Below are 12591 nucleotides of genomic sequence, written 5' to 3'. Positions count from 1 at the left end.
GATAATCGATTACCTTGACCCCAGTGTTCAAGTAGTGCTTATTTTCGAAAGGAAAAAAGACAAAGTCGACATGTGGGGAATTTGAACTCAGAAAGAAAGAATTCAAAATACCGCCAAGTATTTTGTCTGGCATATTAACGTTTCTTTTCTACTCAAGGCACAAGGCTTGAAATTTTGGGGGAGGGGTCCAGTCAATTAGATCGACCCAGTACGCAACTGGTGTTTAATTCATCGACCCGAAAGGATGAAAGGCAAAGTCGACCTCGGCGGAATGTGAACTCAGAACGTAACCGCAGGCGAAATACCGCTAAGCATTTCTCCCGGCATGCTAACTTTTCTGCCAGCTCTCCGCCTTTTTAACAAAACATATTCTTTTCTACTCTAGGCACAAGGCCTGAATTTTTGGACTAGGTGCCCAGTCGATTCGATCGACGCCAGCACGCAACTGGTACTTAATTTATCGACCCTGAAAGGATGAAAGGCAAAGTCGACCTCGACAGAATTTAAACTCAGAACGTAAGACAGACGAAATACCGCTAAGCATTTCGCCTGGTGCGGTAACGTTCCGTATTTCTGTACTGCCCACACGGGGCTACACACAGAGGGGACAAACAAGGACAGACAAACGGATTAAGTCGATTATATCGACCCCAGTGCGTAACTGGTACTTATTTAATCGACCTCGAAAGGATGAAAGGCAAAGTCGACCTCGGCGGAATTTGAACTCAGAACGTAAACGGCAGACGGAATACCGCTAAGCATTTCGCCCGGCGTGCTAAGGTTTCTGCCAGCTCGCCGCGTTTTTAACAAAAACATATTGACGGCATATTTGAATTGAATCGGCTTAACGAATGTATCACAGCCTTTCGTTAATAAGTGCACCTAGATATATGAGAACTCTCCAGATATATGAGATTTTAGTGACAACAAGGCCTCTGGACAGTCAATATTTACGGGGCATACAAATCTGTGTGCGCATATTGATGTCTCAAGTGAAACTTAATCCCGCAATATCATGACTTAATGACTTTTAATTTCAGGTTTTGTCGTGAAGATCTTAAATGCTTTTGTATCGTCGGCAGAAACGCTGATGCTTTTCATGGATTTCTAATTCCGTATAATCGCCCGTCGATTTACCTTCTCTACCAACGACTCCACCTCCATGAAAAAGCAGTTGTTTTATAGCCACCCATCCCAGAAGCGTAGGAAATAACACACTTTCTCTCTCACACACATACGTGCACTCACGTATGCATAAACTAATTAGTTGTTATCTAACATACACGGATATGCAAAATATTTCTTTTCATTTTCTCAGTAATGATGGTTTGGGTTTTTGCATAGGAAATACTTTATCAATCATCCGTAAATACCCAATCCCGAGGGCGCAGGTATGGTTGTGTGGTAAAGAAGATCCTTTTGCTATCACATGATATCAAGTTCAGTCCCACTGCACAGCTCCTTCGACAATTGTCTTCTTACTAGAGCCCCGAGCCGACCACAGCCTTTCAAGTGAATTTGATAGACGGAAAATGTGTGCGCGCGCATGTATGTTTGTGTATGTGCGCGCGCGTGTGCTTGTCACCCCACTACCGCTTTACAACTGCTGCATACAGACAGATGCATGTGCAATATGTTCATATATTGATAACAAGTACTGTACTTAAAGGATACATTGCTAAAAGTAATAGTTGAAATGTCCAAAGTATAAACATTTAACTTTGACCGTAAAAGATTAACATAAATCTATTATTTATTATATGATACAGTTATAATCCTAAAGATGGCACGTGGAGCAAAAGAACACCAATGCCTACACCGAGAATGAGATTTTCAGCTTGTGTTAAAGATAATGTAATATACGTTGTTGGTAAGTTCATTCCTTACACGCTTATTTTTATTTATTTTTTTTTTCGCTTAACTGATGTTATTGTAAATATCGGGTGTTCTGCGCATCTTTGAAGCAGCACCGTCTCCCACAATTCCCGAAACGGGATGTAAGTCAAAAGACATTTTCAACAGGAAACGGAACAAACAGGACATTGGAATATGCAAGATTTTCTTATTCTATTTTATTAGATTCACCATATTCTTGATTATACAAAAACAAACTTTGCCCCCCCCCCCCCCCCAGATTCTCAAATGGCATAGCAATTTTACTCTCAATTATATGTACGATGATTAGCGAGTTGCATCAAAATATTTCACCAATACACAATTCAGTCCTGTTCACATTGAGATTTGGAAAATAGTTTACTATTTTTCTTCATATTGTTTTCATTTTGCTTCTTTTTATTAAAATGAATTCTCTCTCTCACTCTCTCTGTGTCTCTCTGTCTCTGTCTCTGTCTCTCTCTTTCTCTCTCTCTCTCTCTCTCTCTCGCTCTCTCTCTCTCTCTCTCTCTTCCGCAACACACACACGCGTATACACACGCACATATCATGCAGGAGAATCTCTGATATAATGTATAAAGCATCAGGCATTTCGTTTCCTTTAAAAACAAAGAAAGAAGAACAGCACGTTCCGTTCCCGTTAGTTTACGTATTTTCGTCGGTAATTATCTACAAATATAACCGCTTCTACAATCGATAGTTTTTGAAATTATTTTTGTTTGAATTTAATGAGATTTCAGTGGAAACAACATCATCTTTTCGCTGTTCTAAACATTAAGTCTGCTTTCTTCGCATGCACGGCTTCTTTAACATGTAGTTAAATTTTGTTAAAATAACAACAAATTCCATTATTGGAGGAAAATCTATTTTGCTTCAGGTAACTGCACAAAAGTTCTTAATTCTATTTATACAATTCAAAATGCCACATTCTGAACTACAAGTACACATACGTCGGTACGTCACGTTTTGTCACAGTATTTATTGAGAGGAAAAAAATACCTCTTCATTGTGGCCTTCATTTTTATAACGAGTACGCTTTTTTAAAATATCATGGGTCGAATAGATTTGATTGAAAGATATAGAAAAAAATACAAAAGATTGTTGTCATTATTAGATGTTATCTTGTTAAGACATACGATATGCTTACAGTTCTTTCCATTATTTTATTCATGATTCTATAGCATGTAGTAATCAAGTAAATTCATTATGCGATCTCTCTATTTAAGGAGTTAAACGTTGTTATATTATATATTTCCATTTGTTTGTGACGTAAATCGAGAAATAATTTTTCAGTATTGTCACTCCAGTGGCGTCAGTGATAAGCATTTTTCAAATTAATTGTAGCTAGCTTCCTTCTCCAAAACAGACAGGTGGATTCAGATAGTAAGTTCGCCGTGCTGGACCAGAATAGCAATGAAGATGGTGCCTTGAGATTAGTGTCTGCTTATGTCTGATGGGTACAGGTCAGTTGGATTTCTTCATACGTCTTGAAGCTTTGTTAGAAACGCGTCTCTTATAAATACTTGTTGGAGACAGGAGTGCCATATTGAAAGCATAGTAGGATCGTATATGCTTAGTCGATACGAGAAGGCCTTTCATGTTCTACATAGACATTTCCTACTATTTAACAATTTTCCGAGGGAACTAGTGTGTATATTGTGTAACTGCATTGAGCCATTGAAATCGCATCAAAAGTATTTATTAGATCAAATTTAAAGATCGTGTAAAATGTCTTTTTATCATCTAATCAGTTACACGATAGTGATTTGTGTCGGGGATCTATCTAAATATGACGTGTGGAAAGAGATTTTGTTATTGGAAGTTCAACGCTTCAATCACAGCTCTTACGGCCAACAGTGAGCGGATTAACGAATTAGTTCTCGGTGACAGAAAAGAAAACAGCCGCTAGTAGAGGACGGTTTTAGAACCGACAAGTAAGTATTCGGAAAATAATAGCGTTAATGAGAAATAGATTTGAGAGTATGTGAGTAAATTAAAAGATCCTTTGAAGAAATGTTTCACGAAAAACGTCCTAGCGAGGAGAATGGAGCCAGACTATTTCTGCAACGCAAAACACAAAAGCCGCAATGTATGAATCAAGTCACGTGTTATGTGACATGAAGGAACGTATAACATTCTACAGGTTCGCGTGGAAGAGGAAAATCATGGCGACAAAGACAAGATTCTATGTGTGAAAGATGAAGGTAACGCATTTTATTTCCCTCAAGTAATTTTATGCAGGTTTTGTTCCACTGTACGTGTCATGTGATTGGCAAGAAGGGTGGTGGGTCTAATACGATGCTTTATTTTTACTTTCATGGAAGGATCCTGAACAGCAGGAAGAACCAATAGTATTCGGTGGAAAATGTCGTGAGCGGCGGAAATCATTATCAGTCTGGTTCTCATAGACTTATACAAGTTCCACTTCAATAAATAGGTGAGGGCAGAGAAAGTGACGTTAACACAAGTAAATTTATCAAAAGAACGTAGCCCTGTTAATTGAACCTGTACTTTGTGTTATGTTACCAGGACGACAGTACTTCCTCTTGTTGCTCAGAATATTCTAAGACCTGTGGGAATCATTGATTGACTGGAAAGAACGTCCGACGCCAGGTAGAATCGTCCGACGAGCTGGTAGAATCGTAAGCACGCCAAGCAAAATGCTTAACGTCACTTCAACAGCCTTCAAACTCTGAGCTCAAACTGAGCGGTATTTCGTCGGTCTTTTACGTTTTGAATTCAAATTCCGCCGAGTTCGACTTCGCCTTTCACCAGTTCGGTGTCTATAAAATAAGTACCAGCTAAGCACTGGGTTCTATATAATCGACTTACTCTCTCCCTAGAATTTGCTGGCTTTATGCCAAAATTTTAAATCAATATCGTTATTAATAAGACTGATGAATCATTAGAACCGTGTGCCCTTTCTTGTTTCAATGTTGATAAAAGAAGCAGAAGTCAATATTTGAGCCAATTTAAGTTTCGAAAATTCCCTCTCCAACATTCATCATTTCTGTCAAGCAAGTGCAATAATATAACGGTTTTGACTAGTTCCAGATGCTATAAATTGAATCCAAAACACACACCAATGAAAACATCGCGCATCAATAACTCCATTGCTGTAAATTGTATATATATATATATAGTTGTACATCATGTAACGATCATTATAATATTCTGTTTCGCATCAATTACATCTACCTCTTTCAATTGGTTTCATTTCACGTAGACCCGTATTTAACATCAGTTATATTTCTGTTTTTACGCAGTTGATAAAAGTATCCAAAGCGATTTCTATCGACTTTCTGCAACAAACTGGTTTAATATATAACTTAATGTAATCCAAAAACACGTGACAATTTCACAATAAACATCACATTTTAGCATGGCGCCGTAGAATAGTATTCGTTTCGTTCCCATTCCCTAGCTCTGAATAATTTCTTCATTCTGATGTCAGAATCGATATTTAACATTCGGTTTCTATTCTTCAAAGATAAAGTGAAGCATGAACAGTACACAACAACACAATTCTCCCGTTTACCCTATTCCGTAATTATTATGTTGCACATGTGTAATGGATGGACTATTATTTCGGCGTGGTTCAGAAACAGTTTGCGGTGAAAGCCATCGAATATCGACCATAAGTATTTTCTTTCTGCCTCAGTGAATGAATGTTTCTTAGAAAAATTGTATTTATTTTCTACGAAGGCGAAAGAAAAGTAAATAAATCAGTAATAAATTACACACACACACACACACACACACACACAACGCGCAAACACACACACACACAACGCGCAAACACACACACACACACACATAACTGCAACAAATACGAACGAGCACACGAACACAAACGAACACACAAACACACACATATAGCTGTGTTGCATGTGTGTGTGTGTGTGTGTGTGTGCGTAAACTTATATGTGTGTGTTTGTTGTGTCTAAACCTATATGTGTGTGTAAACCTATATGTGTGTGTTTGTTGTGTCTAAACCTATATGTGTGTGTAAACCTATATATATGTGTGTGTGTGTGTGTGTGTGTGTAAACCAAAGTCCTACAGAGAGCAATAAGAAGTGACATTGGCAGAATCGTTATCACCCTGGACGAAACGTTTAACGGCATTTCGTGTAATTTTAAGCTTTGAGTTCAAATGCCGCCGAGATCAACTTTGGCTTTCATTCTTCCATGATCGAGAAAATAAATATCAGTTGAATAGAGGGGTCGAGATAATCGAGTAGCTTCCTCCTCCATAATTACAGGTCTTGTGCCCATAATACAAATTATATATATATATATAATTTCCACAATACTCCATAGGTAATCCCTAACAATCCTATAAATCCCCATTTTAATTTCTAATCCTTATCTAACTCCCCTTTCTTACTTTCCTTTCCCGAGCGTCCAGTAACACAATATCTGTATCACGTACTCGCGTTGTTTCTTTTTTGTTTTTTTTTGTCGTTCTTTTTATGTATGAGCTTGTGTATATGGGCGTATGTGTTATATATATATATATATATATATATATATGGAGATATGTGTATGTTTGTGTATGTATGCATGTGGGTTTGTATGTGTATATATCTGTATATATATATATATATATATATATATATATATATATATATATATATATATATATATGTGTGGGAGAATATACGAAAAAACAACAACAGACGAGGACAGGTGGTGTAAATAACAAAAGGATGTATTAGAATGACGCTCGGGAATACGGAAAGTCTTTGACGTTTCGAGCTACGCTCTTCAACAGAAAGAATACGGAGACAAGGAGAAAAACACGGAGAAAAAAAATTGAATAGTGTCCAGTCAACAGTCAATCATAATAATGGCTGATCATAACAATGGCTGACCGGAAGTTAGAAATTCTTTTTTCAGGAGAGCTAAGAAAAGGGGGAGATAACAAACGGTGATCGAAGAACGAGGGGCTGTGTGTGGGAGATAGAATGCTGGTGATCTTGACGTATGTAGTGTGAAAATGGGGAAGGGAGAAAGCACTTGGTCAGTTGTAGTGTGATGCGAGGGTATTGGTGTGGTGTGATGTGAGGGTGTTGGGAGGTGGGGAAGGCATGGGTGGAGTGTGGGTTAGGCTGAGGGTGGGGTAGAGGTAGGGGTTTGTGGGTAGGGGGTATGTGGGTAGGGGTGGGTGGTGGGTGTAAGGAATTGGATGGGGTGGAGTGGGAAGGTAGAGTAGGAGTGTGTTGGGGTGTGGTGGGATGAGCTTATGAGGGGGCGTTGACGATGAAGGGAGAAGGGGAAGGTGGATGTAAGAGATGGGGAAGAGGGGGAAGATGGGTATGGGAGGGGAGAGAAAGAGAGGAGAGAGGGTGGGTATAAGAGAGGGAAGGTGGATTGAGAGAGGGGGAAGGTGGGTATGGGGGAGAGAGAGGAGGAAGGTGGGGGAAGGTGGGGGGAAGGTGGATTGAGAGAGGGGGAAGGTGGGTATGGGGGGAGAAGAGAGTGAGAGAGAAGAGAGTGAGAGAGAAGAGAGTGAGAGAGAAGAGAGTGAGAGAGAAGAGAGTGAGAGAGAAGAGAGTGAGAGAGAAGAGAGTGGGAGAGAGGGAAGAGGGTATGGGGGAGAGAAAGAGAGAAAGAGAAAGAGAGTGAGCGAGAGGGAAAGAGAGAAGAGAGTGAGAGAGTAAGGGTGAGAGGGTAAGAGAGTAAGAATGTAGAGAGTAAGAGTGAGAGAGAGGGAAAGCGAGAAGAGAGTGAGAGAGTAAAGGTGAGAGAGTAAGAGAGTAAGAGTGTAGAGAGTAAGAGTGTAGAGAGTAAGAGTGTAGAGAGTAAGAGTGAGAGAGGGGGGAGTACGAGAGAAGAGAGTGAGAGAGAGTAAGAGAGAGGAGAGAATAAGTGAGAGGAGAGAAAGAGTAGGGGTGAAGAGAAGTGGGAGTGAAGAGAAGTAAGAAGAGAAGTTGGAGTGAAGAGAAGTAGGAGTGAAGAGAAGTAGGAAGAGAAGTGGGAAGAGAAGTAGGAGTGGAGAGAAGTAGGAATGAAGAGAAGTAGGAAGAGAAGTAGGAGTGAAGAGAGGTGAAGAGACGTACAAAGAAGTAGGAGTCGGAGAAGGAGGGGAGGTGGGGGAGGGGAGAGATGGGTGGTAGGGGGGAGAGACAGGAGGAGGGGGTTACATGAAGAGGGGAGGGAAGTTGAGCCCATGTGTCGCAAAGGAGCGGAGGGAGAAGACCAATCCCTGTTCACGGCGCAAACGGGAGTCCGGGTGGCCCCTGTGCATGGACAATCCAAACACAGACAGGTGTTGCTGCAAGGAGTGGCCGGCAGAGCGGAAGTGGCGTGACACCGGGGTGTCATCACCAACGTTGATGTCTCGGAGGTGATCCGCGAATCGGTCGGCCAGGCGGCGCCCCGTTTGTCCGATGTACCGAGAATGGCAGAGAGAGCAGGAGAGGCAATAGATGAGGTTGGTAGAAGTGCAGGTGAAGTGATATATATATATATATATATATATATATATATATATATATATATATATATATATATATATGGGAGAATGTAGGAAAAACAACAACAGACGAGGACAGGTGGTGTAAATAACAAAAGGATGTATTAGTATGACGCTCGGGAATACGGAAAGTCTTTGACGTTTCGAGCTACGCTCTTCAACAGAAAGAATACGGAGACAAGGAGAAAAACACGGAGAAAAAAAATTGAATAGTGTTCAGTCAACGGTCAATCGTACATGTATATATGTATGTGTATATATACGCAGTGGCCCGGGAACAAAATTTGCTTAGAGGGTGCATACTCAGTTTCAAAATTTGGCACTACTGGAGAAGTGTGGATCCGAGTTTTGGGAGTATGCATGTCACAAATTTGCGCATGCGCCCGTATTAGTCGTAAGTAGTCAAATTTAGCCCACATGTAAAAAACGAGACGCGCGCTACTTGCTGTAAATGGAGGATGGGTTAACCATCTAATACAAGAAGAAAATTGCAGATAAATTGAATAAAAACATGAAAAATAACAAAATGACATTTCATTGAAAAGTAAACCATTCTGAAAGATAGTTCAGAATGTTTTCAAAACATTCATCTCCAGCTTTTCCCATATTTTATTAAGGGTTAGGGATTAGGCTTAGGGTTTAAAGTTAGGGGAGGTGAATGTTTTTTCAGTATTCAATGATTATTTTTCACTTTTATATTCAACTTATCTGCAATTTTCTTTTTGTATTACATGGATAACCTCGCTCCTTTTACAGCAAGTAGCACGCGTCCGAACATTCAAATGTCAGTTTACCAAGAAAGAAATAATGAAGCTATAAGTAGTGTTAAAATGGAAATAAGCCGAGTTTTTGCATCACTCCATAATTCACACGTATATGAAAAAAACTGTATCAACATATTCCAAAAGTTTTCCTACGCTCACACGTTTTGTTAATGAAGCGTTTCATGAGGATGTGCAAAGTGTTTTCATCGTATATTTGTTTATGTACATGCATTATGGTACAATGTGTAAGACGGTGCTGTGTCATTGTGGTATGGAGCCAGGTTTTCAAACGGCGAAGTGCACTGAATGTTCTTTCGCTTGATGCAACAGATACAGGTGAAGACAAGACAAGCTGCATTAACGCCAACACTTGTAGCACACTAGAACGAAAAATAGCATCAGACACTCTCCATTTTTCAACTATGTCATTAAATGATTTAGGCACATTTTCTCTTTCCGTCCATAGGCCAGCAAGAAGTTTGATTTGAGATGACAGTAAGAGTAAATCAAAAGAAGTAGGTAGAAGCAGGTGCATTTTCAAAGTTAAATACTCCACATTTGACTGCTGACAATAGCAACTCCTCTTGCTCAGAGCATACACGTATTCCCTGTTGCTGAAACCGGTGAGTCAATTCATTTTCGATGACAGCCACTATAGGGAAAAATTGCCGACGCCAGTCATCGGTGACAGAAAGAGCAGCTTCTTCAGTAGTTGTTGTGTGCCTAAAGCGCAGTGATGTATTTTTAGATCGCGAAATGTTGGGCATTTTCACCAAGTCAGAAGAGGATAGTTCATCAAAATATTTTTCAAAAACCTTCTCACTTCTCATTTTTGAAAGAGAGTTTTTCAACTTTTCAATCAATTTCAAGCAATCACCGGCTGTCGTGCCTGGACGCTGTAAGCTACGTGCCACTGGCTCACATACCCCAAATATACCCCCAGCGATTTTAATGCCGAACAAAATGGAAGCTTTGCCAGATTGCTTTAGCAGCCCTTTAACAGTAGCCTTTGTTGTTGCTCTTAACGAGAAGTCATTAAGAAAGTCAAGCAAAACAATTTTGAATATTCTTATAATTGTTTTCTGCTTCTTTCAGTGCTGTTGCTCTAATGCACCACTGAGTTGAACACACTGCTTGAAACACAAAGATTTGTCCATTGTGCTTTTCTTTTTGGTGACTCTTTTACAAGAATGGCGCATTGATGAACAAAGTTCAGTGCATCAGCTACAAAGGTAACCTTAAAACTAATTTCTTGGAGGACAAGGTCTAGAGAGTGGTTTCCACAGTGTACAAAATATGTACCGTACCTGGGAACAAATTTTTCAATCGCATTTGTACACCTGAAATGTTTCCACTCATGGTACTTGCACCATCAAATGAAAAACAGCATAGCTTTGAATCAAGTGAAATGTTTAGGCGACAAAAAATATCTAGAAAAATCTTAGTCAGTGTCTTCGAAGAGCAGTCACGGGGATTATAAAAACCTAGAAAATCCTCATTGACATTCAGGTCTTCAGAAACGTACCGGACAGTGATTGATACTTGTTCCATGCCAGAGCAATTAGTGGTACCATCACATATAATGCCAATAAATCTGGAATTTTCTACTTTTATTTTGATCTCGTAAAATGTTATGAGCATATGCTTCTAAAATTTCATTTTGAATTGTATCAGAGAGGAAATTGTTCCGACGCTTAAACCACTGGCTTACTTCTGCACTGCATTCTTCAGCAAGTTCCCTTACAAGATTTACGAAGTTTCCCATAAGATTTTGAATTTCTGTTGAATACAACATGGCAGATGATTAAAAAGGGCAGACACAAGAAAGAAAAAATGGTCCAGATGGACTATATGTAATCTGAACCTTTCCCCACTTTTTTTTTTTTTTTTTTTTTACGGAATCCCACGTTTTAGGCTATGGAGATTCCGATTCTGAAAAAAAATTTTCCAAAGTCTCAATTTCAAAATTTCGATCCCCCCCCCCCCACGGGTTTAATATAGATCCACAGCGTAAATCTAACCCTAACTCAAACCCTAACCCTAACACTAGTTTTGTGAGATTTGGCTGTTATTTCTAGCATGTAAATAGCCTGCTTGGTGGGGGGGTGAATTGAAATTTTTCAAACAACTTTTTTCAGAATCGGAATCTCCATAGCCTAAAACGTGGGATTCCGTAAAAAAAAAAAATAATAAATAAGGGGAGAAGGGTTCAGATTACATATAGTCCGTCTAAGGCCACTGAATTGTAACGAAAGAACTCTGGTCGAACAAAAACCTGAAAAACAAATAGCGAACATCACATAAATAGTGCTTGTGTTTTTATTGGCAAAACCAGCAACATGACCTCCTATCCAATATGCTTCAAAAGACGATAGGCCATACTAAAGCACCGTCTTTTATTTGAAGAAATCAACGCCAGGAATTATTTTTTGGAAGCCTCGTATTAATTCTATCGCCTCTTTTTTCGAACCGCCAAGTTACAGGGGCATAATCGCATCAACATTAGTTATCAGGCGATGGTGGGGGTGACATACAGACACACAAATACATACATTCGTATGTATATGCATGCGTGTATGTGTGCTTGCATATGTACCTACCTACCTCTCTCTCTCTTTTTGTACATATATATATATATATATATATATATATATATATATATATATATATATATATATATATATATATATATATATATATATATATATATATATACACACACACATTGTGATAATATACGGTAAAACTATATAACAGGAGGAGAGCTTACTCTACAAGTAGAGAAGTGGGTAAATATAAATAGACCTCGTAACGATACCAGCTACCAAATGGTTTCACGGCGAACTGGGGCCCCAAGTGAACTTTGTAAAGTCATTGGGGAGAATCCTGAGCCGATTATCGAGGTCTATTTATATTTATATATATATCGTATATTTATAAAGAGGGCAAATTTAGCCATTTCTCCGTAGATTGAAAAAAAAAAGAATGAAAAGGTGAATCAAGACTAAAGTTGGAGTTGAAAAAAAAGGCACTTACCCAGGCAGTGGTCAAGCAAATAATGGTCGTTTTGTATTGAAAGAATTCTGAAGGGGCTTTATTTTTAGACTGGGGTCAAACGGTCGAATCTATTCAACCATGTTTTAAGTCTTTAGCAACATCAATTACAAAGAACTTGGGAGTGGTACTAAAAGATGGAGAGAAGTATTGACAGGCAGAAACTGGGTGGGAGCTGTCTTCAATAATTCAAGTAATGCTATATATTCAAAATTAACCATACATGCTGGTTTTGTTGTTATTGTTGCTGCTACTGTTGTTATTGTCACTTACTCTTTTGTATTTTGACGCTACTTGCCTTCAGAACTCCCTAGGGAATTTTATGCTAGTTTCATCACTTTTATTTATTTATATATATATTTTTTTTTTCTTTGTTTTGAAACGAGATCGAACTTCAGCA

The 12591-nt window shown here is 39.0% G+C and overlaps 1 protein-coding gene across 3 annotated transcripts in view; it reads left to right on the top strand.

Annotated features, from left to right (window-relative positions):
- Positions 1-12591, top strand: part of LOC128247078 (kelch-like protein 26) — a 149762-nt gene that overhangs the window by 29610 nt on the left and 107561 nt on the right. For 2 of the 3 annotated variants that reach the window (XM_089347770.1, XM_089347769.1), the window contains exon 3: positions 1770-1870. The exons of the other annotated variant lie outside the window; for it this stretch is intronic. In XM_089347770.1, coding sequence (XP_089203896.1) covers positions 1770-1870 — 101 coding nt within the window. The remainder of the gene's footprint in view (positions 1-1769; positions 1871-12591) is intronic. 3 annotated transcript variants of the gene reach the window in all.

Source organism: Octopus bimaculoides, chromosome 2 (assembly GCF_046866305.1).
Source record: "Octopus bimaculoides isolate indiv1 chromosome 2, ASM4686630v1, whole genome shotgun sequence".
NCBI classification, from domain to species: domain Eukaryota; kingdom Metazoa; phylum Mollusca; class Cephalopoda; order Octopoda; family Octopodidae; genus Octopus; species Octopus bimaculoides.
This window is presented reverse-complemented; position numbering and strand designations above follow the sequence as displayed.